General features: G+C 39.7%; 1 protein-coding gene across 4 annotated transcripts in view; it reads left to right on the top strand.

Moving 5' to 3' along the window:
* Nucleotides 1–26,999, top strand: part of VAV3 (vav guanine nucleotide exchange factor 3) — a 259,518-nt gene that overhangs the window by 80,518 nt on the left and 152,001 nt on the right. For 3 of the 4 annotated variants that reach the window (XM_032803745.2, XM_032803748.2, XM_032803747.2), the window contains exons 3-9: nt 6,202–6,260; nt 9,791–9,856; nt 11,445–11,553; nt 16,509–16,601; nt 16,713–16,781; nt 24,680–24,783; nt 26,626–26,725. In XM_032803745.2, the coding sequence (XP_032659636.1) occupies nt 6,202–6,260; nt 9,791–9,856; nt 11,445–11,553; nt 16,509–16,601; nt 16,713–16,781; nt 24,680–24,783; nt 26,626–26,725 (600 nt within the window). The remainder of the gene's footprint in view (nt 1–6,201; nt 6,261–9,790; nt 9,857–11,444; nt 11,554–16,508; nt 16,602–16,712; nt 16,782–24,679; nt 24,784–26,625; nt 26,726–26,999) is intronic. The other variant, XM_075067838.1, reaches the window with a different exon arrangement.

The raw sequence follows: 26,999 nt of genomic DNA, 5'->3' as shown, positions 1-26,999 counted from the left end.
GAGGGAGGAAGGTGAATTTTCCTCTCTGTTTTGTGATTCACGGAGTTTGAATCACAGTAATCTTCCAGGGTAACCCAGGGAGGGGAAGCCTGGGAGAGGCAACGGTGGGGGAAAGGGTTTACTTTCCTTGTGTTAAGATCCAGAGGATCTGGGTCTTGGGGTCCTCAGGCAAGGTTTTGGGGGGACCAGAGTGTACCAGGCACTGGAATTCCTGGTGGATGGCAGCGCTACAGGTTCTAAGCTGGTAATCAAGCTCAGAGGAATTCATGCTGGTACCCCCAGCTCTTGTACGCTAAGGTTCAGAGTGGGGAATTGTACCATGACACCCCTCAATAAAAGTCTAGGAAAACACAGATAGATAGAATGTAATGTGTGCCCTAAAAATTAACACATCTGGGCTGAAGGGGAGGAAAAATTTCCAGAGTTGAAGGCTGTTCAGTGAAACCATCTTTTTGGTTTAAACCAGAGAGCTATTTCCTGAAGTACTGTATCTGATTGCAATTACATGAGGAGAAAGGTGGTCTCTTGGTAATCAGGACCTAAGTCATTTAGAACCGCAGTTGTTTTTTACCTATACAGTGTTGACTGTAGAGCAAGCAGAATTATAATATGTTCCTTGTCTAAAACATTCATTGCACATTAAACAGGTGGGTAGATTCTTTGCTACCTGAAGTCTGAGTGGTCTTTGTGCATAGCCCCATGAGGAATCCATGCATGAGGTGACTAAGGCATAGGTGATCGTTGCCAGGTTTGTAAGTAAAGAATGCTACATCCTTGCCAAGCACTGATGGGGAAAATATGCTCCTGGCTGGGTAACAGAGAGCAGGTATGCTTGCTCAGTTGAAGGAGCACATAGCAGCTATGCCATTTTTTTCTGGTGCAGGCATTACCTTGGTTTTAGTTGTCTGATGCTCAACCTGATGACTCTTACCCATACACTGATCTTGACCTGACACTAGATAAGTCTTCAACTGTATTGACTGGATCTGATGGAAATGAGAGGTAGATCTGGGTATTAACTACATAATGGAGTCATCGCTATACCATGTGACATCTTCAAATATAAATGGTCTGTGTGAGAGTGTTACCCAGGGCAGACAGTTACCTAGTACTAACCTCTGGAAACCAACCAATCAAACAAAAACTCACCCCCAAACACAAGGCACTACAAGACACTCACTCACTCATGCCTGTCATCCCAATCGGGGTATGGGCCTCCAACCACAGATCTCCAGAGTCCTCTATCCTGGGCCATTCGCTCTAGCTGGTTCCAGATATAGCCCATTTTTCCTCACGGCTTTCACCACCCAGCATCATGCATCTTCAAGTTGAAGACCCTTCTTTTTCCAGGGTAAAAGTCTCTGTTGTCTCTATTGTTGGCGTTTCTGCAGCAGGTTGATTTTTTACGGGGTGGAGTTGCTAGCCCCACACCCAGCCCTCCTCCTTTATCCTGACTTGGGACAGGCAGATGACTCCAAAGGACCTCTCTGGTGGAGTTGGCACTACAAGAGGAAGTATCAAAAAGAGATGAATGTATCAGAGGCTGGGGTCACTGTTCCAACCATAGACAGGAATTGAGGCAGTGGATGGGCTGTGTTGTACACCTCTGGTCTGTCTGAAGATTGTGGCAAGTAGGGGCAACTTCCCAGTGCCCTTGCAGTTAACTGCACAAATGCCAAGTTACTCAAGTTTTATGTGTGATGGAAATGGTGAAATTACTTATAAAATAGGGGAAAATGTATATTTTACCTTTTATCTTCTCCTGAATCCAGGAGAAGATAAAAGGGAAAACTTAAAAAGAAAAGAAAAGAAAACAACCCAAACATTTGGGCAAAGACCATGATGTTTCAGAAAGAGTAAAAGAGTAAAAATAGGTTTGTAAGGGAAATGTTTTACAATGTTAACCATAGTAGTCGCTACTGAAATGGCTTCTATCTATCTATCTATCTATCTATCTATCTATCTATCTATCTATCTATCTATCTATCTATCTATCTAATCTTTGTAGATTTAACTCATTTTAGGGAAAGAATTAAGGGTCAGGGCTTCAAAAAGCTCAGCATGTAATCTGGCCATAAATCAGGGCTTTGGAGCGGAGCCCTGAGTTGGAGCGCGGAGCAGGTTTTTGCCTGGAGCTGGAGCAGAGCCGGAGCACAGCTCCAAAGCTCTGCCATAAATTACATAATGATTGTTGCAGGGTGCTGGGCATTTGTGAAAATTTTGCGCTTATTTAAGTGCCTAAATAGGAACCATGCTACTTTGAAAATCTGACCCAGTCTGTTTGTTCCAACGTGTTACAGAATAACTGTACTTTTAGTCACAGCTATTAAGATGTCAATGCATTAGACAACTTCCAGTTGATGAAGTTATCACAAACAAACATTTAGTTTATTATATAGCTAAAATACAGTATTTATTACAAACATGGGTCCAATCCTGAAAACAACCCTGAGTGTATAGAGCTTACGATCATGTCTAGTTATATTGACCTCATTGGGCCTACTCAGCATAGTAAACACAAATCTGTAGTGTTTACTGGATTGAGCCCAAAGATTACAGTCAACAAAAGCATTTAATTGCTGAGAGACTGTAAATAGTAAATGAGCAATGATTAATTAATTGTACATATACTCTTCATTTGTGGCCAGGTGCTTCAGTGTATTTAAACTGTTGCCAGTTTAAAGGATGAATATAGATTTGGTATTACATTGCAATATGGTTTATTTTTATAGTTGTCTTCTTAAATATCGGTGGGAAAGGGTTTTAAGAAGACATTTTAATTCTGTATTTGAAGTGCAGGACTTGTAGGTTGACTGTGTTGTTAAAAATACACCACCATCAACACAACAACACTCACATTTGCCTTATCATTGCACAGTTAAACTAGGCGAACTCTCCGTGACTGGAGAAAGATGAAAAAGAGTCACCCTACAGTACTGTTGATATAACTACACATAGGAATAGCCGATGTGACTTACTGAGGAATATTACTGCAGGAAGTTACAAAATAACATTTCAACAGAGGATACAGATGTGCATACACAAACAGCTAACAAGTGAATGGCTTCTTAACCCATTAATATACAACTGTTCAGCACGTGTATCCAAGTTGTTGCAGTTTTTGGTTTTGAATCAGGTGAAACAATAATAAATACTAAGTCCCAAAAAAACTATTGTCAGAGAACTTCATGAAGTAAAAGTTAATGTTTCGTGCAAACCCATTCACTCTGCCAACTATGCTTGAAATATATGAATCAAGAACACATCACCCACTGGGGAACAGTCCAGGATACACTTCCTTTTGGAGTGTCCTGTGTTTGAATTTCATGCCCTATTTTGCATAAAATCATCATGCGCTGAAAAACAGTCTTGGGTGTTATGCTCTAGTAATGAGAGTTTGGCTTTGATGTGTCGAAGTGCTTCTGAAGCAGTGCATAACTTCATGCTCAAAGATTTAGAGTTGCTTGTAAAGGAAATGTAGAAATAGCATACCGGCAGAGCTTCCTCTTCATTTGTTTGACTGTCTCTTTCCCTGAAGGCTCCCATGTTCTGCTAGAAAAGTATCAGAAGGGAGTTTTTCTCTTGTTTAGTGAGCTGTAGTAAACTTGCTGAATTAAATCTTTTCACCCAAAAACCTCATACACAATATTGAAGTGTTTAAAACAAACAGCCAACAGATCTAGGTTGTGCATTTGTGAATCAACCCTGAATAAGGGGCAGTTTGTAGCTGCACTGTCCCTGGAGGGATCCCCTGTGTCATTGTGCCTCCCCAGTTATACTGGATGAATAATTTGTTACCGCCCTTTTAAGAGTATAACTTACTACTTCCCCACACCTCCTGCAGTCAGCCAGCACAGAGTTATGACTGCTGTCTCCCGGCCTGTTCCCCACTCACTTGTCTCTGAGGGAAGCAAAGTCTCATGCACTCCTGTTGCTGTTTATTAATGTTGCGGTAGTGCTAGTAGCCCCAGTCCTAGACCAGAGCCCTGTTGTGTTGAGCATTGTACATGCACAGAACAAAAAGATGACCCCTGCCTCAAAGAGCTTACAATCCGAGTAAGCTAAAATCCAGCTAAATCCAGTTGTGCAATGTAGCCTATTGTGTGTATGATTTGCTGGGAGGAAGTATTCTGGGGAAGAAAGCTGAGAATCCTAAAAGATTCCTTAATTCCAGTTAAACAGAATATTCAGGTCCTCTGAAAAATAAGAATGAAGGACGGAGATAAGAAATACAGCATGAAATACCATGTAATGGGCATTAAAGATAGGGCACATTGTAATCCATGAATGTGGAGCTTCTTCTAAGATGTATTGTAGCTTCCTGCACAATGCTTTGAATAACCTACTGTCATATGAAATATTGCAAAATCAGAAAATGTTGTGTGTGTATAGCCAGTACTGCTAACAAGAGCTAGTTGGAGAAGTTCTGATGTACAAATTCCAGTGACAATGTTTTCATTTGTCTAAAGTGAAATATTTCACAGAGGTGGTATGATTTCAGCAAAGCTCTGATAGGAGCCACATCCCAGGTAAGTGTCCTGAGCTGTAGAGTTAATGTTTTCTCTCTCTCTCACTGTCTCATGTTGAAACTCCTCTACTTTGTATGTACAAATATTCATTGGGTCTGAGAGAGAGAGAGAGGGAGAGAGACTGACTCTCTGGCCTGGTGTTCACAGCTCTACTTGATTTGGAGCCTTAATTTGAACCTGGGTCTCCCACATCTCAGGTGAGTGCCCTCACCACCTGACAGTTGGCTATTCCTGGGTGTGCGTCTTTCTTTGACCTGAGAAACCTTCTCGACTAAAGCTTAATTGAAGCCAATGTTTTCATGAAAAGCTTTGGTTTCAATGAATCAGCATTTTCAGATGAGAGAAGTTTTGTCGAACATTTCTCAACCAGCCGTACTTACTAGCTATGGAGTTTTTTTTAGCTGCAGTGTGTGCATTGAGTTGATAACTACTGTGTGTGTTTTAGCACATAGTTTTTCTCTCTAAACATTGCATTGTTGTTCTGTTGTGGGTGATGAAGTCTTAATTTGCAGTTTTATCAGCAGGCTACTATACTAATTATTTGTGGAGGGTTATGTCCAACCAATGCCAGGTTTATAGAATGTGGCATTCCTAGAAATATATTCCTCTGGTATGCAAGGCTTAGCTTAATATGGACTAGCAATCAGGCCAATTCAGTCCTGGTGTAACTGGGTGCCGCTCTTATGGTTTTAGTAGAGTTGCAGGCATTTACATAGGGTCCCATTTGATTCAATTTTTCTGGAAAACGATAATTGCCAGCCTTACAGTCGACAGTGCTCAAAGTGGGAGAACTTATTCATGACAGAGCACATCTTAACTGGTGGGCAGACCACAAGGTTGCCTTGTATTGCAGATGACTGGAGAATAATTCCACACATACTATCAAAGTAACTGTTCTGCTTTCCCCTGTATCTTTCTCTTTCTTGATGTATGTTCTTGAGCACTCTCCTTAAAATGAAACTCCAAGAACGTTTTCATTTTCTAGAGATGAGCCAGGACTTGCTTCCTGTCTGCTGCCAACTTCTTTAGCAGAAACATGTCAAGAATGTCAAGTATCAGAGGGGTAGCCGTGTTAGTCTGGATCTGTAAAAGCAGCAGAGAATCCTGTGGCACCTTATAGACTAACAGATGTTTTGGAGCGTGAGCTTTCGTGGGTGAATACCCACTTCGTCAGACGCAGGATGTCAAGAATGAGTTGTCTTATGGCTCCCTCTTCTGGTCAGTTGGTGGAATAGCTGGAATGAATATTTTCCTTCTTCTTGGTGGCTTAAAAACAGCCTTCTCATGGCAGTCTCCAGGATAACATCTAGTAAACATTTCATTCATGTCTAAATGCAAATTGAATCTGCTAGTTGTGGATTTAAAAATACTATTTTATTGTTACTCTGAAATCTATTTAAATTATTTAAACTTACTCTTTATCAAGAGCCGTTCTCTCCATTCCCCTCCCTCCCTGACCCCCAAAAGTGCTAAAGACCTAATCTTGGGAGCTGCGGAGACCTTTGGAGTTGAGGGCATGAAGCACTTTGCAGGGCCAGGTCCGGAGTGCTTACTATTTGTGGTGTATGATGCAAATTAAGCATTTATTACAGAATTGAAAAATAGAGTACAAAGTATAACATAATTTCTGTTCCACAACTAAACAAATATTTTCTGTTCCCTTTTTCTGCAGGTCATAGAAACACTATCAAAACTTTCTCGCACTTCTGTTGCATTAGCAACAGGAATAAGGTATGACATTGTGCTACTAAACTTCCATTTTATCATTTATAAGCCAAGTACTGTAACATTTTCCATGATATACAATTAAAAGAATTATGATCTTAGTTGCACTGTTTTAGCCTTGTTTTTTCTGTGCTTCTAATTGTATCTGGAGGTCCATTCTTGTCTAGAGTAGCATTACCAGTAGTTCTGACGTTAAAACTCTACATGTTTAAATGAAATCCTTATCACATAGCCCGCAAATCGAAGCTCCTTTATGCTGAATCTCCAGCGTGCTAATTCATGCTATTGTGCAATGTGCAGTGAGATTTTACATTTTCCAGAATTAGGAACTGAAGGATTCTTCTTCCCTTCCCGTGTCATTGCCTGGAAATTTGCTTTTACCTTTTTTGTGGGTTTGTCTGTATTCTCTATGTTTAGAAGTAAACAGCTGTGTTAAGGAACATCCATTTATGCTGTTGTTGTATCTAAAGACCCATATCTATTTTTGAGTAAAACACTTGCTTTCAAGGGTTTATAATTTCTCTGTTCAAATTCACTTTGGAATGGAAATAGCAGCTTAAGTCTCACTCACAGCTTTGTTTTAAACCATATTTGAAATATATATTTGGCTCTTTAGAAACAATTGTAGATAAAACAAAAAATAAGTTATTAAAACATTATTTCTTTTGCATGTAAGCAACTTAAAATTTGAAATTGATCAAATGGCTTGTCTATAATATATAGTCCAGTTGCTCTTAATATTTTGACAAAAATATTTGTTTTAAAACAATATAACTTGTGACAAATAGCTTTTTCTAAGAAATTGTATTGGGTTTCTGTTGATAACCTGCTGTATGTGTGTTTTCAGTTACACAGCATAAAGAAATTGTTGTGCATGTTTTAAGTATGTTATAATGAGACTTCCTTACAAGGTATTTACGTACGTTGTGAACTAATACTCCTGCGTAGGGCTCAAAAATGGTACTCACCAGTGGCTATTGAGATGCTTTCTCTTACAATGTTTGGGGTCTAGCTCATTAGTTTAAGAAATATTAAATTTCTCTTTCAAATAATAATAAACATATTTACAAGAATTATGGCTGTGAAGATAACCTTCCAAATGTCAGCTGAATGTAAACCAAATTCAAATGTTTTCCTGAGCTAGTAGGCAGCTCCCAGTGCCTCTGGTGCAGCTGACAGATTTCTCAAGCAGCAGCAGAGCAAAAATTTACAAGGTTCTATTCAATTTTCACTACTGCTCTTTGGAACCCTATGGGCAGTAGTTAAAATATCAAGAATATCAATTTCATGCTACTGCTTGGGAAAGCTGTCAATGGCAACAAAGGCAAGCCTAGAGTTTTTAATGGCTGAGGAGGATCAGAAAAAGGAGAGTCTGGGGAAGAGACCTCCCTCCCCCCAGCAATAGCTGGGGAGTAATGAATGAGAAAAAGAGACAAGAAATCTCCATTTCCTTTCCAACATCTTAGGAGGTGAGAGAGAGAGTATGGAGTTTCATGTTCATCTGATACCTGTGAGTCAGAGCTTGATACAAAGGGCGGAGCCCTCAAACACATGACATTCTGGTAGAAATCCCTCTTCCTAGCATTAGGCACAACATTGCTATGCTTCTCACCGGCTCATTCCCATTTCAATGCCACTTTCTGGTGGGGCCCTCACCTCGCATCCTTTTCTTTAATGCTCTAACTATAAACTTATGAACTACAGTATAGTTAAGCTCTGGAATAGGCTTCTAAGGGAGGCGGTGGACTCCCCATCTTTGTACGTTTTTAAAAACAGGTGGGACAAACACTTGATCCTGCCTCAGTGCAGGGATCTGGGCTTGATGACCTCTCAAGTTCCCTTCTTTGATTCTGTCTCTGTCTGGTTAGTAGGCCAGATAATAAGTGTCTGGTGAATTTTCAACATTTATCTGCTCCTGGTATTCAACACATTGGGACAGTTTTCCTTCTCCCAATGTGCATTCCCATACCCACCTCACCTGTAAAACTGAAAGAGCGTAGAGAGAGAGAAGGGAAAGCAAGAAATACAGGGCATCCCCTAAGGCAAAAGACATTTCCTCCATTAACTCAGACATTATTAGGCACCTCATGGATGATGACCTGGGTTTCCTCATTGGACAAGTAACCAAGGATCTCTGAACCTTGAACTCTGTGGAGCCTGCTAGGGCATTTTCTGCCTCTCCTTTCTATATATTTTCTGAGGAGCACTAGGCCTTCCACATGGTGCTAAGGCAGAAGATGAACTGGTGAATGGCCAAAATTACAGAAACATAGTTTGTGGTGCGGAAATAATTATATAATAAGGGTCAAAGACTGCCTTATAATGTACACAGATGGCTCCCATAGATGTCAGTGATATGAACCTTCTGTGTACATAGCCTACTGCCTATTGTTTGAGCCCTGTAGCAACAGTGCAGGAAACAGAAAGTTGAGAGCTTGGCTACTGTCCTGCCTCATTTTCTGCAAAGGTAGCAGGAGCAGCAGTGTTGTGCAGATTCCTCTTAACACTCTGTGTAAGTGTTTGCCATGGGGGCATGGAGGATCTCACCGGCCCATGCACTATAGAACACTCTTCAGCCACAGGATCTTTTTCTTCCTTTTTCTTCAGGGCTTCACTTTTATGTCTTCAAACCAAAATTGTTGAACTTGTGTTATACAATCAACCATGTCCTTTCCACCTGGGGGTCTTCTACAAAGGCCTATCTGCTCCCTGTAGGATTGCACTTCACAGGACAACTGCTTAGAGTCTGAGCCAACCACCTGACTCCCTTCTCCATCTTAGCCTGCTTCCTATAGATTTATGCCCAGGCTGTCTTCTTCAGAATCATACGAATCAAACTGGGTTCTTTTCCTTGATCCAGGGACTCCTGCAGTTCTCAACTCAACTACTTGCTGGCTTTTACAAGGACCAGGTGATGTTCCAAGTTATCACCTGAATCCTGACCTCACAGCCTCATCTGGAAGGCAGCTGATTAATCACAGGTGAGGCTGGGCCCAACTCCCCTAAAGGGCCAGCCACCCTGTGCCTGATAGTAAGCTTCAAAGCCCCTCTGGTCGCCCCCTCCTAAAATTAGAATGGCATTTGGATACTCCCACTTTGACAAACTAGCCATAATTATACCTTCTTTCACCTTTCCACGGAGCCCACACTTTGACTTGGTCACTTTCAAGCTTTTCACATTCACCCACCCAAAATATCAGAAGTCAAGGCTTTAAAACATAAATGAACAAAAAATCCTTTGAAAACCATGGAATTTAGACTTAATTGAAAATATAGAGTATTTAACATTTGCTTTTAAAATCTCTAATTTATGTTCATGATTACATATAACAGTTCCATCCTGCATGTGTGGCAATTTTTTTTTAATTGTTAACTCCTGTAAACCACAATATCAAGGGAGAGAGACACACACACACACACACACAGAGATTGACAGACATATTAATCCAAATTGAAATTTCAGCAGCATACCACCCAAACTGAACACCCAGACTGATTCTGTCTTTGATTAATACTGTTGTCTTTTGTCTTTATAGGCCATTCCCCACAGAAGAAAGTGTTGATGATGAAGATATTTACAAAGGCCTTCCTGATTTGCTAGAGTATGTTGTAAATCTTCAAGCAGAATGAAAGCTTTTAGTTTTCTGATATGTAGCTATTATTAAATGACGTGATGGAATACACTGTTATAAAATAAGTTATTTTATCTGATTGACCAAGGATTGGTTAGAAAGGAAGAATTAATTGTCCAGAAAAAAGTGCCTTAGTTTAATGATTGATTTTCATACATGTGAAAATAAGATGGTATTTCATGAGGGGATCTGGTGATGAATTGAAGTATCAGTGCGCTCTCTAGAATTATTTGTTTGTATCATCAGAATGCTTACGTTAAATGACAGCCTCAGTGAATGCTTTTCCCTGATCCTGCAGGTAATTCTGTATATATGTATTTTTATTCATGTAAGTTGTCCCACAGAATCCAGTGGAACTCGGCACTTGAGAAAATTGCCACATGCAGTTAAGGGTTTGCAAGATGCTTGCTATTTTGGGCAGAATACATTGCTGTACAAGGGAAAGTCAGAAGAAAAAGGGTTTATATTTTAGCCATCTTGCTGCTTCTGTTTGAGTAGCAGAGCAGACTATAACAGACCTTGACATTCTCTCACTTTACAATGACTAATATCTTGTGAAAAATCCTTATGTTTCAATTGTGACACACATAAATTTAGCAGTTAAAATTCCCAAGTCTAACAGTTTACAATGCAGAAAATTATACAGCTCTGCCAAGATTTGTGGCAATATTGTTAAACACACAATCTTAATACAAAGGGATAGAAATATGATTTCAGCAAGAACAAGAAGTTTGGTATTACATACAAAAGTTACCATTTAAGATTTATAGTTTTTTGCAATATGTGCGTCAGCATTAAAAATATAGTTCCTAAATATGCTTCTAAAATAGAAATTTATTACAGTATTAGGTGCAATAGCCTCTATTTTGATGCACTGTGCACTGTTGTAGGATTCTCATGTAAAAATTTACAGTGGATTTATTTCAGATTGGTTATTATGTCAGATAGCATGTACCATGCATTGGATTGTAATAGTTAGATGCTCTCTAAAATATAGATAGGAAACAATTGGAAGAAGTGTGTATTTCTTAAGAAATATAAATAGTTTGAGAAAGCTGGGTTTTCCCCCTAACTAGTGAAGTTTATTTTACAAGAATAATTCCACCTTAATGATCTCTCTCTGGGTCCAAATGCTGTTGGAGGAACTGACAGTCCCATTTAGTCCATGGGGATTCACTTGTTTTAGGATAGATTTTAATTTGACCTGAATCTGAGGCTCATCTATAACTTAGGTGGCAAGACTTCAGTGCTCCATTTTCTCCTTAGAAACCTTATTTCAAGTCCTGTCATGGTTCGAAACTTAACTCTTTCTTCAAACTTGTGTTAATTTTAAAAGGTCAGATTTTAAATGTGTTGAGGTAAAAAAAAATAAAAATCATATTGATTGTATACTCCCTTTGTGGTTTAGCTCAGTTTGAGAGTTCTTTTTCATTCATCTGTTTTAGATTTACTGTAAAAACCCAGACACTTGGTAAATTCTGTTTCCTAGTTTTGACTCTGTAATCCCTGTTGAATCCCTGATCCTTTATGTCGTTGCTTTACCTTTTTTTTCTTTTAGTGAAAGTGGTGGCGATGAGGATGAAGAGTTATATGATTGTGTCTATGGAGAAGATGAAGGTGGGGAAGTATATGAAGACTTAATGAAAGATGAAGCAGCACATCAACCTGTATGATTTCTATTTTTTGAGTGACTACAGATATATTCATAAAGAAATAGTGGCAGTGTGAAAGTTAAATTTTGCTAGCATTCATTAAATAACTTGTTAGTTGTTTTCACTAACACTGTAAGTAATTTTTTTTTAAATTTAGATATTTCACATCTGCTTTGTTGTTATGGTGGAGTTCACATTTGTGTGCAGTGACCATGTAACATATGCAGTGGATCATAACTATCCTGCTATGAAATCCAACATTCTCTTATAGAGAAAGGGTCAAGGATTCACTCCGGTAATTCTTTCTGTGAAAGAAATACTAACACTATTTCAACAGTAAAAAGAGAACATTAGAAGAAATGGTTATTTATGTAAGATCCAGTTAGGTATGGATATTAAGATTTGTTAGCTTCTTGAGTGAAGACCATCTGAAAAAATACTCAAAAGAATGCTACTTAAAAAAAAAAAAAGTGTTCCCCATATAATTTTGGCCATTTTGCAACATTAGTCATGAACTAGTTAAATAGAGAGCTAACGTGTATTGTACGTATAGATATACAAGGGTATCAGTTTTACAAAACTGCCATGAAAATTTACATGCCTATGCACAAAATTTACTCACTCACCATTTTTAATGGACTGGTAATTGGGAGGGGAGTGATGTCAAAACCCATTCTAATAACTTAATATTCATCTCTTTACAAGCATTCATTTGGCTTATCTGCAAAACTTTAGTGTGCTATTGTGATGACACGCACTTTTTAAGGAAGTTGTGTATTTTAAGGTGGAAGCTCACCATCTACATTTCCAGATGGAATTCCAGTGATATAATAACTTGTAGAAGTGAGAAAATGAAAAGGTCTGAAGGTTGTTTTCCTGTGTTCTGCTGTTATGAAAGCAGCAAGTTGTAGGTATCTCATACAGTTCATACAATGTGTTTTTGTTGTGATCCTGAGAATTTACCATTATGGTATGAGAAGACTATTTCTTTGGAAAGATTTTTGACTTGTTTCAATATGATTCATGTAGGTCTAGACTCTGCCTATTACTATGCATCTTAGTGACAATTTAAGAGCATCATTACTTTTTCTAACACATTTTTATACTAAGCACATTTCACTTTAAGGTACTGATGATGTGATGCAAGTTTCTGAAAGTAAAATAAGTGATGTGTAAAATATTGTGAAACTTGGGAGCTTCAGTTTGTAGTGGTTTATATTTTGTTTAGATTTGATCAGTTCCTGAGATTTAAGTTTTGGGGTAACCTATACCAAAACTCAGTTAAAAGTACAAGTTTTGCATGATTTCAATATATAACCATAAACCAGATCAAGCAGCTGGGCTCAGTTGTTTGCTTGAAATGTGTGTGAACTACAGTGGATCTTTCGATGATCTTAGTCTGAGTTTGCAATAAAACTCAAAACCATGTGAATTTCAGGTATTATTATGGATATTTCTCTCAGTCCTAGCAGTTGATGACGCTTGACATATTTTCCACTTTGCAAACTCTCTGTTTCTTTCTTGCCTATTACAAATGAAATACCATTGGGTATGCCGCTTTAGTGGACATAACAGGGTGAGTTTAGGAGGGAATGGCAGCTATAGTCTGAATTTGCTTGTGGGAAGAAAAAATAATACTAAAGATCTAAAAATGTTTAATATTAATGTCTGAATTAAAAAGAACAGTAGATTAAAACATGCTACATTATGTCCACATATTTTTATACCTGATATAGTAAGAATGGATGTATTATGTTTGTTTCATTGGCATTGTATATCTTTGTTGGATTTGATGGCTGTCTTAGTAGGCAATAATTTACTATTAGATTTGCAAATGTGATGCACGGTAACATTACACATTGGCACAATTCTTTCATTTGAGTCCTTTGAATGAAATTCACTAGTACAGGGGACTTAGAGGTGACTTGCAATTGCAAATCAATTTTAAAAGAATGAAACTGCTTTAGAAATATGTGTTTGGTGTTCTAAATAGTTAGAGAAGAACAAGTATCAGTTTAAAACTATACCTTCCTTTTTTATTTGATGTACCTAAGTTTCCTGTACCGGCAGACTGCTGCCACAGAACAATTTTTTCAGTGTACTGAGCAAACTGTTGGGTTTTTTTTCCACCCTTTTTAGTCCCTTTGACCATTGTCATGACTTCCTGTGTTCAAATTCCAAGATATTATAGCATCTGCTATAGGTGGCAAATTGACGTGTTAAATAGTAACACTCACAAAGAGGGCCCGCTTGTGCAACCCTAATATGTGTTGTGTGAGCACTAACAGACTAGATCAGTCCTGTTGACTCGGGCTCCTCATTGGGGCTGCTTTCATGAATTAGTGCTCGGCAACATAAATAAGGGTTGCACAGTTGGGCCCAAGCTATACAAACCACTTTTGGAAATGTAACACATACACGTTTTATTTACAAAATAGCTCACAAAGAAGAGATTAAAGATAGACTCCAATCAAAATAATAATTTGAAACCCCAAAACTTGTTTAAAAGGAACAGAAATGGGTAAAGTGTGACATTCCTTCGAATACAAACGTTTGATAGCAAGGAAATACCACTTTTTGGACAGCTCTTAATCATAACTTAATGTCCACACACCAGGTTTCCACTGACTGTGACAGACTCTGCATCCTCACAGAGAACTTCATTCTGCCTCAAACTGATAAGGAAATGCACCACACACAGCATCTTCCCCACACTATCTAAATCTTTCCCACTAGGCTGAAAGAAATAGATTTGAAGGAGGGATTTGCAGGAAGAGAATGAAGTTGTTTAGTGTGTGGTCGGGAGGAGGCAGATGTAGGGAACTACTTGAAAGAAGGTGTGGAGTGATAGGTGGGGGAAAATACACAGACAACATGAAGGGGTTGGGGAATAGTAGTGTGACTTTTTGTGTCTGAGTGGGTGACATTGCTCTTTAGTAACTACACATGGAGTGGATGTAGACTTTCTACTATGATCAACAGCTACAGGAGTCTTCCTTTAGCTCAAGGGTTAGAGGCCAGTGTTGTTTTTTTTGTCTTTTGTTTTTTTTAAGCTAAAGTCTCAGGGTTCTAGTCCTGACTTCCTCTGTGTGAAACAAATGTATCTAGTAATTGTCTTTGTCTGCTGCACATGGATTCGTTACAGTAGGCAATGAGCTGAGATGCAGGCAGGGCAGCAGTCGTGAAAATCCTTGGAGATGTGAATGAGGAGCTTGGATAGAATTTGGAAGGAAACAGAGAACAGATGAAAAGACTTTAGGGGAGACAAGTTACATTATTATTGTTTTTATTATTTTTTGAGGTTTTTTTGGGTGTGGAGAATCCAATCCTTACAATGACATGAACGATAAATGTCCATGCAGGAGCAATCCAGGAATTGTGTCCAGTCCCCAAGCTAGCCAACACCTGCCCAAATGTTTCTTTAGGAATCTTTTGAAACACATCCTTTCATATTTGTCTGTATCCTGGAAAAAGAACTCTGTTGCCTTGGTATTCTGAACTCCAGCGCATGCATTTTGTGCTCAGCCTTAATAAGCTCAAAGTTGCATTGAGCTCATGATGTTCAAATCTAACATGACCATCAGCTTCTGCTCTGTGTGATGCCCCAACTGCACTATATTGCTGGTCGCACACCTGCAGGAAACTGAAGCAGGCCTGTTAGGGTGAGGCAATCCCAGAGTCTGGTAAAGAACAACAACAAAAAAACCCCAACATATAAAGATTTTAGGATAGAGCCCTAAGATCCAGCTACTGTCCTTGACTCAGAACAGATTATGAATATGGACCTAAATGCAAGGAAAAGGTAAAAGGAAAAATTATAAACAAACACGAAGAGTTAGATGCGAGCCCATTACTCCCAGCAGTTACTGTCATGAGAGTCTCGTTGATTTTAGCTACTATGAGTAACTGGTTTCAGAGTAAAAAGAACAGGAGTACTTGTGGCATCTTAGAGGCTAACAAATGTATTTGAGCATAAGCTTTCGTGGGCTACAGCCCACTTCATCGGATGCATAGAATGGAACACATAGTAAGGACATTTATATACACATTGGCCAGACCGGACAGTCTCTACATAAAAAAAATAAATGGACACAAATCTGACATCAGAAATCATAATATTCCAAAACCAGTAGGAGAACACTTCAACCTCTCTGATCACTCAGTAACAGACTTAAAGATGGCAATTTTGCAACAGAAAAGCTTCAAAAACAGACTCCAACGAGAAACTGCTGAACTTGAATTAATAAGCAAATTAGGCATCATCAATTTAGGCTTGAATGGAGGCTGGGAATGGCTGAGCCATTACACACATCGGATCTATTTCCCCATGTTAAGTATTCTCACACCTCTTGTAACTATCTGTAATGGGCTATCCCGATTATCACTACAAAAGTTTTTTTTCTTAATTAATTAGCCTCTTAGAGTTGGTAGGACAACTCCCACCTTTTCATGTTCTCTGTAGGTGTGTGTGTATATATATATATCTCCTTACCATATGTTCCATTCTTTGCATCCGATGAAGTGGGCTGTAGCCCATGAAAGCTTATGCTCAAATAAATTTGTGAGTCTCTAAGGTGCCACAGGTACTCCTTTTCTTTTTATAACTAATTGCTCACTGTTGTGAATAAAGGCCCAAATTAAATAAATATGGATTTATATTTCATCTTAATCTCATTATATTATTGTAAAAAGTATATAAGAAGGATGAAGGTATTGTTTACCTTAAAATATAACATACTGAATGCCAAATTTTATCAAAATTCAAGGACTACTAAAATTCTAGACGTTGCCAGCTAATTGTGCTTTTAAAAACTATTCCCTTTGTAGTTGTTACAATCTTTTGAAGCTGTAATACTGAGAAATTTCCAACAAGCAATGTGTCTTAGTAGCCAAACAGTAAACAAATAAAAGAGTTTGTTATACAAGAGGTGCCCACAAATGAATTAAACTTAACTTGCTTCTAATTGCAGAAATGTACTGAAAATGACATAAGAAGCTGTTGCCTTGCTGAAATAAAACAGACTGAAGAGAAATACACGGAGACTTTGGAGTCAATAGAGAAAGTAAGCCACTGAACTTCATGCTAATAGAATAATTATTTATATAGTAATAATGTAATTGTATAATGGAATAGAGAATATATTAATCCCGTCAATGTTCACTTTTCTTAACAGTTTTTCATGGTGCCATTGAAAAGATTTCTCTCAGCATCAGAGTTTGATATAGTGTTCATCAACGTTCCTGTGAGTAATCGTATACTTAAAAAAAAAAAAAAAAAAGACAGAGAATTTGTGTCTGATTATCATTTTATGCAGTCACATGCTATTGAACAAAGTGATGACTTGAAATGTGATGTGCAAATTCCCTTCAAAGCTTTTTTGAATATGCAGTAGGATACTGTACATCTTAGTGAAAATGATTTGAGACCTTATCTTTTTATAGCTACTATGAGGAAAAATTTTTTGCATACAGCCACAGTAGGTTGTGAGCAATAGCATATGTTGTCAGATGCTACCAGTGTGGTGCTCTGGCCTGTTCAATGTTGATATCAATCAGCTGCGTGCGTGTGTTCCCTCTGTGTGCTGTCCCAGCTCTGCGCAGATAGCTGACACAGCAGATCCTGAGAGAACCCCCAATGACCCCAGACTCTAGTAAGGTACGAAGGCACGTCGGCCAGGTTTATTATCGAAGAGAAACAGTCTCCAGCTCCCTGGCAAACAAAGTCCAAGGTGCTGGTAAGGTGCAGCCAGTCAGTACATATGTGCTCCCTGGCAATGGACTCAGTCAGTGGCGGGACTTTCCACTGCTCCCTTGGCTTGACAAAGACACTGCCCCAGGGATGCATTCTTATATACAGGTACAAACAAGTTACACATCACTCCTGACGTATTGAGGTGCAACCCCTCTACATAGCTAGGTGCCGCCTCTCACCTTGTACATGTTGGTTCGAACAAAACAACTCTATCCATCATATTACCCTTTTGGCCCTGTCATTGGGATGAATCAGCTTGTTCCTTGTTATCTGTGGACTGTTCCAGTGTCAGAGTGTCCTGGTACCGTGTTTATATTTCTGGTATTCAATACACTATATAGATATACGTTTATGCAACATCAGCCCTTTCCTTGCCTGCTTCTGTGAGCAGGGCCTGCCTCTAGCTCACAGATTAACTTTGCTTTGTTAGCAACGCCTTGACCATTACTTTAGTTCAGGCCTTAGGCCTCGTACCGGGCCTCGGATACCAAGGTTTATATCTCAGGGCCTCCTCTTATTACAGTATAGACCAGATATTCCGCTAGTGTACATTGGAGTATATTTGTTGATCTATACCACCTGAGGATCTGGCACTATAATCATATAGTAACTCTTAGAAGATCTTTTTTATGCTAGTATTTTATTGATTGAATTTAAGTTAGATATTAACCATGTATGAATTTCCTCACATCCTGCTGTGCATAATAGAGAAACATAGATCATATTTTGTGTAGATAAGATGGAAAACATCTCTTCAGAAATTTACAAAGCACATGACCATCATCAGCGTATTACACCTGAGCTTTGAATCAATGTAGAGAATGTTTACACAGTATTTTGATTGGCAAGAATGCTTCTGAACAGACTTTATAGCAAGCTTTCGGATTCTCATTGGTATCTGCCCTCGATGTGTTGTCACTGAAGACATTGAAAAATCAATACAGCTTACAGCCTTATACTTGGAATTTGACAGGGAAAGTTGTAAAAAAATAAAAATAAAAATCTATAGTCTCTAAGAAACTTCCTGTTAAGTTGAAATGTGCTGAGGTTACCTGTATGAACTCCATATGCTTTGGGATATCACATTGACTTTTGGAGACTTAGCAATCCAGCATACTCAGAAAAAAGATGCAATTCATACTTTTTTAAGTTGGTGCTGGTAACTTACAGTTGCAGGAATTTAGTAACTGCCTTAGGCCTGATCTATGGTCTGCTCTACATTACACAGTTACTTCGATGTAAGCCACCTTATGGGGACCTATGTGTGCATGTGTCTACACTTGAATTTGTCTCTGGCTGATGTAAGCACCCTGTCTGAAGGACGAAGTAAAACCACCTCCCCAATTGGCGTAGAACCTTGGCTGCCCGACTGAGGTCGACACAGTGCGAGTATAGGAACCTGTGTTGAATCTGGAGGTCCTCTAGCAGCTGTCTCATAATGCCCCATTCCGTGACACAGTGATTGTTTTGGCTGCAATTTTAAACTCCATTGCCCAGGAGTCACAGAGACCAGAAGCCTCCCTGCCCCCTTTAAAGCCCCCTATGTGTTTTTTGGAATGCCTTTCTCGGATTGTCCACCTTGGCAAGCATACCTGGTAGCTCACCCTTCTTGCGTGCAACTGCCTAACTGACCACTCTGGCTCCACATACTAAATGCACCGCTGCCTGGAGTAGACAGGAGGTATTGGATCTCCTGGATCTGTGGGGAGAAGAGGCTGTGCAAGCATGGCTATGGACCAGCCACAGAAATGTGGACATCTACAGTAGATTGCATGAGGGATGCAGACAACGGGGTATGACAGGGACCAGCAGCAATGCTGCATGAAACGTAAGGAATTTTGCCAGGGAGGCCACAAAGCCAGGGAGACCAACAGTAGATCTGATGCTGTGCCACAGACCTGCTGCTTCTACCAAGAGCTCCATGTCACAGTTGGTGGAGACTCCACAGACTACTGTGGTTACCTCAGAGGAGTGTGAGACACAGACCCATGCCATGAACAGCGAGGAGGACGAGTGTGGAGTGCAGGGAGGAGAATCCAGCCTTACTGCAAATCAGGACCTGTTTAAGACTCCTCCACAGTGTAGCCAGTCCTGCCAGGTGAACGTGAATGAGCCAAATGAAGGGGAACGGAACTTGACTAAGTTTGTGCATACATTTTTCCTTACAATGTTTACCCTTAAAGATGGTGCCTGGCCCATCTCCAAATGAACAAGAAAAAGGCATTGACTCTTCACTGTTTTAATCATGCAAGAAGTGATAGAGGTACTACAAATAGTGGTAGAATTGGCATGTGCTTTCATTCCCCCATGGATTCATTGCGGCCATGTGGAGCACTTTGTTTACATGTCTAGGGATGTCCCTTTTATCCTTCTGAGCAATCTCAATACAAATTTCATGAAGATACTCTGCAATCCTTTCCTCAAGGTTTCTAGGGATGGCTGTCTTATTTCTTTCTCCATGGCAGGACACTTTCCAATGCCACTCTGCGATGAGTTCGGCTGGCACCTTTACAATCAACAGGCTTGAGGTGCATGGGCCTGGATGGCTTCAGGATGCCAGTTACAGCTGTGTTCTCTGTGGCTTTGTCACCTTCAGGAGTGAGATATCAGCTCAAATCACCACCGCCTGTGAAAAATAGTGCCAGTATTCAGTGCCGTTGCTCTATAGCTGTAACCGTGGAAATAGAGACTGAAATTTTATAGTTTCATGCAATAGAAAATCCCCCCCCACCACTTTTGGCAGGCCATATTCAGTTTGTGCTGACATGACCCAAAGCTTAAGTGTGAATAAGCGTTTCTTGTTAAGTGTCCATAGGAATAAGGGTAGGGAGTTTTGAAACATATGCTTCCCTTTCTGTTGTGAGTATAAATCCAGTGGTACCTGCCTGTTTTTTCAGCAGCTTCTGGGCGTGGTGGCCTTGAGAGGGGGTCTCTTCCACACCTGCAGAACACCTGACCCTGACGAGGGGGAGAAAGAAGAGGACTAAGAAATGTTGCATTGGACAATGAAGAAAGGACTTGGCGGGGTCAATATGACCAACAGCATGGGAATTGACAGGCAGCAAACCAAATGCTGCAGATCTTGATTAACCAATATGTCCACCTTTTTAGTCTTGGAGAACTCCACAGTCACTGCTTCGCACACTCCCAAACATACCACATGACATCACGGAGTACATCAGTATCCCTACCACTCCATGCCAGGGAACAGCTAGGAAAACCACAGCTTCACGTACACAGATTGTGAATCAGTTTCTTTTTTTGTAGCCACAGTGGTCTATATCTGTGCACTCAAATGAACATAAATATTTAAATCTTTTCTAGTTTTAAATTATCACCTTGTTAAGTTATGTTAAACATTCGTGTAATGTTGCCTGTAGTTATTTTTGCACATTGATTTTTCTGCACTATTTCCCCCTCCCCCCAGTAAAGTTCAGTTTGTGGAGAATGAAATTTATCTTTCTTAGTTCACAACAAATACTGCAGAATGCATAGAGATAATCAAAGCAAACTGTAACTGTAAATGCACATCTAACATCACAATATTCATAATTTCAGAAAAATATCTAGTCTTGTTCATAATTGTTCAGCAAATGCTTTACAATTCTTAGCAGCACCAAAGCTCCAAGCCCAGAGAACACTGCTGTGGCTGACTGTTAAAATGCTCTTTCAAAGTCTCCCTCACCCATATAGCTTTGTGTTGCGATCTTGTAATAGTCCTTGTAGACACAAGGTTCAAAGTTAGCAGGCAGACGCTCCACTTCTGCCCTCTACCCTGGTGGCAGCTTTGCCTCACTAATATTATGCAGGACACAGCAAGCAGCTATAACCATTGGGATATTTTTCTTACTGAGAGCCAATCTAATGAGTAAATACTACCAGTGCCCCTTCTATCTAGGAAAAGCACATTCAACTGTCATTTTGCATCTGCTGAGCCAATAGTTAATCTTTCCTGGCGGTATTGAGGTGGACAGTGTATGACTTCATGAGCCAGAGGTGCAAAGGGTAGGCTGAGTCCCCCAGAATCACTATCAGCATTTCAACTTCAGCAATGGTAATCTGCCAGCAGGGAAAGAATGTCCCTGCTTGCAGCTCTTTGAACAGTCCTGTGTTCTTAAAGATGCGAGCATTGTGCACCTTCCTTGGCCACTGGTGATCCATCAATGCTTGCATAACCAGAGAAAAATAACGCTTTCTGTCGATGTATTCTGTAGCAAGGTGAGCTCATGCCAAAATAGGGATAAGCATGCTGTCTGTTGCTCCAGTGCAGTTCAGGAACCCCATTGCTGCAAATTCATCTACTATTTCCTGCAGGTTGCTGAGAGTCACAGTCCTGCATAGCAGATGATTAATGGTCCTACAGATTTGTATGACAATGGCCCCTCACTATAGATTTCCCAATTCCAAAATGATTTCTTCACTGACTGGTAGCAATCTGGCATTGCAAGCTTCCAAATTGTGATCATCCCTCAGTGAAGTATTGAATGGTGAGCTCAGCACACAGATCCAGTGATGTGGGCTTTTGCATCCTAAAGGTCTGCAGTCACTGCTCCTCATCCTAAATCTGCTTTATGATGTGATCCCACCAGTCAGTGCTTGTTTCTTGGGCTCAGAGGTGGTGCTCTACCGTCTGCAACTGCTCTATGAATACAAACAACAACCTTGAATTGTTTTTCATTGTGCCCCTCAGAAAACTGTCCTTGAACAAATACTCATGTTGCCCCATTCTTGTGGTACTTCCTGCAGGCATGCAAAGACAGGAGAATCATGCATCCTGTAGAGGGCAAACACTGAAAAGTGCTATAGAATCATAGAATATCAGGGTTGGAAGGGACCTCAGGAGGTCATCTAGTCCAACCCCCTGCTCAAAGTAGGACCAATCCCCAACTAAATCATCCCAGCCAGGGCTTAGTCAAGCCTGACCTTAAAACCTCTAAGGAAAGAGATCCCTAGGTTATCCATTCCAGTGCTTCACCACCCTCCTCATGAAAAAGTTTTTCCTAATATCCAACCTAAACCTCTCCCACTGCAACTTGAGACCCTTACTCCTTGTTCTGTCATCTGCTACCACTGAGAACAGTCTAGATCCATCCTCTTTGGAACCCCCTTTCAGGTAGTTGAAAGCAGCAGTCAAATCCTCCCTCATTCCTCTCTTCTGCAGACTAAACAATCCCAGTTCTCTCAGCCTCTCCTCAGAAGTCATGTCCTCCAGCCCCTAGTCATTTTGGTTGCCCTCTGCTGGACTCTTTCCAATTTTTCCACATCCTTGTAGTGTGGGGCCCAAAACTGAACACAGTACTCTAGATGAGGCCTCACAAATGCTGAATAGAGGAGAATGATCACGTCTCTCAATCTGCTGGCAATGCCCTTACTTATATAGCCCAAAATACCGTTAGCCTTCTTGGCAACAAGGGCGCACTGTTGACTCATATCCAGTTTCTTGTCCCTGTAACCTCTAGGTCCTTTTCTGCAGAATTGCTGCCTAGCCATTCGGTCCCTAGTCTGTAGCAGTGCATGGGATTCTTCCATCCTAAGTGCAGGACTCTGCACTTGTCCTTGTTGAATCTCATCAGATTTCTTTTGACCCAATCCTCTAATTTGTCTAGGTCCCTCTGTATCCTGTCCTTATCCTCCAGCATATCTCCCACTCCTCCCAGTTTAGTGTCATCTACAAACTTGCTGAGGGTGCAGTCCACGCCATCCTCTAGATCATTAATGAAGATATTGAACAAAACCTGCCCCAGGACCAACCCTTGGGGCATTCCGCTTGATACCAGCTGCCAACTAGACATGGAGCCATTGATCGCTACCCGTTGAGCCCGACGACCTAGCCAGCTTTGTATCCACCTTATAGTCCATTCATCCAGCCCATACTTCTTTAACTTGCTGGCAGAAATACTGTGGGAGAGTGTATCAAAAGCTTTGCTAAAGCCAATTATCTCACCATAGAAGGCAATTAGGTTAGTCAGGCATGACTTGCCCTTGGTGAATCCATGCTGACTGTTCCTGATCACTTTCCTCTCCTCTAAGTGCATCGGAATTGATTCCTTGAGGACTTGCTCCATGATTTTTCCAGGGACTGAGGTGAGGCTGACTGGCCTGTAGTTCCCCAGATCCTCCTCCTCCACAGGTGTGGGGGATTTTTAAAAAAGGCACAAAAATTTGGGGGTATTGCTGGATAGAGAAAGTTACATCATGAGAACTTGACCTCTAGCTCCAGAGATCCCTGGGAAAGTAATTTCTTTCCCACAACATATTGTAAATGTTTCCCAAAAGGCATTGTGCCGGACAGTGGCATGTGGCACATTGGGATACCAACTTGTGATGCGCCGCACTTTACATCGACACAAGCACTCCTAGTGAGTATGCATAGCACTTACGTGAGCAGCCAAATATGCACATGAATGATGTACTAACTTCAGTGGCTGTTCGCTGATGTAACTTGTGTCAAACACAGTTTGTAGTATAGATACGGTCTAACAGTATTTCTTGAGTCCTTTAAGAAAAATAATGGGACACTTCACTATGATTGGTCCCTCGAAATATGTGTTTACTACTAAACACTATCTGCTCCACCGTTATTTAGCTGTAACATTCTGAGTACATTTCCAAGACCTGAAGAAGAGCTCTGTGTAAGCACAAAAGCTTGTCTCACTCACCAACAGAAGTTGGTACAATAAAAGATACTACTTTACCCACCTTGTTTCTCTGATTCAATGGCAGTTTAGTTAAAGTCCTGCACAAGTCTGGGAAAATATGTCCCTATTTTAATATATTCGCCTTGAAGCATTTCTATATATTGCATTTGTAGCTTTGACTGTTATCTTGTACTGTCATTAGGTACTGTGTTTTATATACTGGTCTAGAACTGAAAATCTTAAAATTTCTGCTGCAGTATAGCTTGGCTCAAGTATTTCTTCAGCATCCTTGTCTTTTTCCTGGCCCATTAGCGGACCATTTTATCAAGACACTTATAGTGATTGCAGTTAACTTAGTACCAGGATGCCACTAATTGACTGATGTAATGTACAAAACTGTTTTTTCACAGCTCAGGGAAACGAATCATTACTTTTGTCTTGTCACTAAAACATTAACTTGTCTTGCTTAATTTTAAAATTATCATTATAAAATGAAGATGAACTAACAGTGCACATTTCAAGTTGGAATAAATTAGCCATTAATAGGTCTCTGAGTTTAGTTTCCCTTGTCACGTTGTATGGAAGATCCGGCATTTCAAAGCAAATGTTGAAAGTAGCAGCTACTCATAAGTGATCTGTTGTCTTAGTTTGTTGGAACTAACAGATATACATGGAGATACTAATCTTCACTCTGGAAGCTTTAGGGGTTCTATTTACATTTACATTTTTTTCTTATATTACTGTTTTTAAGGAATTGGTGAAAACCCACAGAAGTCTAATGCAGGACATTTTTGACTCCATTGTAAACAAAAATGACCAGAACCTGTATCAAATTTTTATTAACTACAAGGAAAGGTAATATTTATACACTAACTTTTACATACTTTAGTGATAACCTACACTCAGTCCATTGAAGTGTTTCTCTATGATTAAATACTTTATAAGCATTTATATAATTGGACTGAATATCTATGGGTAGCAGCATCAGTATATGCAGTGGGCTTGAATGTGGAAAGTACGAAGGAAGTGCTATTATTATTTTATAGAATGGATTGTTCATTTTTCCCCAAGTGCTTTTGCCACCACTTTTTCATTTAAAAGTAGCATCCATATTTTATATGAAATCATATAACTTATTTTTCACAGCTTCTGGCATAAAAACTATCTTCGAATGCTTTATAGAGATAAACAATACAAGTACAAAGATAAAATAAGCAGAGATGGGGAGAGAAATAAAATAAGGCAGAAAGATACAGGCGAGGCATTCCAGAGGACAGAAAGAAGGGTAAAACAGGCTGAGGAGAGTCTTAGGGGGTCCATAGAAAGTGTTAATGAAGTCACTTCTGAACTGGAAATTGAAATAATTGGGGAGCCAATTGAGTTGTTTGAGAAGAGGTTGATGCAGTCACACAATGCTTGTGAGAAAGCAGATATAAGCTAAGAGAAAACGCCTGAATCTGGAAAGCTGGATTTTGGGGAGATGATGGGAAAGTAAGTTGGCATAATCACATTGAGTGGAAATGAAGCCATATATGAAGGTTTCAGCAGAGGAGGAGCTTTTGGCAGTGCTATGTGTGTGTGGGTAGATGGTGACAGACTGAGGGAAAGGGTGATTATTGGAAAGGTATGGTTAGTGAAAGCAAATGGCAGATCTGAGTGTAGAGGGGAACTACAGGAGCAGGAGTTGTCTCAGGTTGCGCCTTTTCTCCAAAAGAAGCAATGTAACTTAAGGAAGCTGAGAGGAAACTACAAGTTTATTTTGTCAAGGGAGGAGAGGTACTGGGTCTAGCTCTATTTGTACTGCAGTATAGGTTTAAAATAATAATTAAAGGTGAAAGATGTGCAGTAAGTATCATCACTTTTGATGTGGAAGCTAATGCTAAACAGAAGATGATCAGGAAAGAGAAAGATTAAAAATAGAAGACAAGAACTGAGGTTTGTGATCCCCAAAGATGGAGCTTACAGTTTAGAGAGGAGTCACCTCTAAAGATTTAGAACAGTTTGAGAAGAGTTGAATTAATTGTTACTGAAGGGAACAGGAAGTTCCTCGTACAAACCTGGATTCTTTCCAGTAATTTTACAAAAATCAACCAGTGGATACCATGCTGATTTCTGACTGCTAGTAAGAATTTCGTGCATTTACATATGTTAGCTATTATCTTGACCCAAAGCCTCATGGAATGTAAACTCAATAGAAGCTGTTAAGTCAGTTTGCAAAACCTACTGTTGCTGTAAAAAGAGTGGATGTAATTAATCCTGGGCTAATCCTATGTAACAGAATTTATTCATTGCATCCTTTGAAATCTCTCTCTTAACATTGTAAATACTAATGGCTCTGGTGCTGTTAAGTAGCAGTTACATTGTCTTGCAGCCTGAAACAAATGCTTTATTGTGTCAGTATATGCATGTCAATGTTAAAGTGAATTGAAATGATTTTACAGCATTTTGATTATGATCTTTAGTATTTTTCAAACATGCACCTCATTATATTCTTGGGGAAGCTTTGTAACACACATCTAGGGCCAAGTTATTATGTTCGGATATGTAGGTACAGCTCCCAATTGAAGGGAAGAATGCAACCCATATATTTGTTTGTGAAGTGTGAACAAAGACTGGTTTTTTTTTGGTTTTTTTTTTGTTTTGTTTTAAAACCCACACACCCTCCCTCTTGTTTTTTTTTCTCTTGCCTTGGTTTAGATTGGTTATTTATGGACAGTACTGCAGTCAAGTGGAGGCAGCCATATCCTGCTTAGACAACATTTCTAAGACAAAAGAAGATGTTAAATTGAAGCTAGAGGTACTGATATTTATTTTTTATATACAAATATAGATCTGCCATCCCCCGCAAAAAGAAAACTGTCCATTCTGACGTGTGTCTATACGTTTCTTTTCTTTACCTTTTTAACTGAAGTAACTGACCAAATTAACTTGTCAGGTAGACACAGAAGAGATCGAATCCTGGTCCCACTGAAGTCAGAAGAAGTCTTACTAATGACTTCAGTGGGGTCAGGATTTCACCCAAGAAGTGGTTTTGTCAATGAAACACTTATTTCTCGTAGTGTTTTAGGTGA

The sequence above is a fragment of the Chelonoidis abingdonii genome, chromosome 7 (assembly GCF_003597395.2).
Source record: "Chelonoidis abingdonii isolate Lonesome George chromosome 7, CheloAbing_2.0, whole genome shotgun sequence".
NCBI classification, from domain to species: Eukaryota; Metazoa; Chordata; order Testudines; family Testudinidae; genus Chelonoidis; species Chelonoidis abingdonii.
The sequence above is the reverse complement of the archived record's forward strand: the minus strand, read 5'-3'. Positions and strand labels throughout refer to the sequence as shown.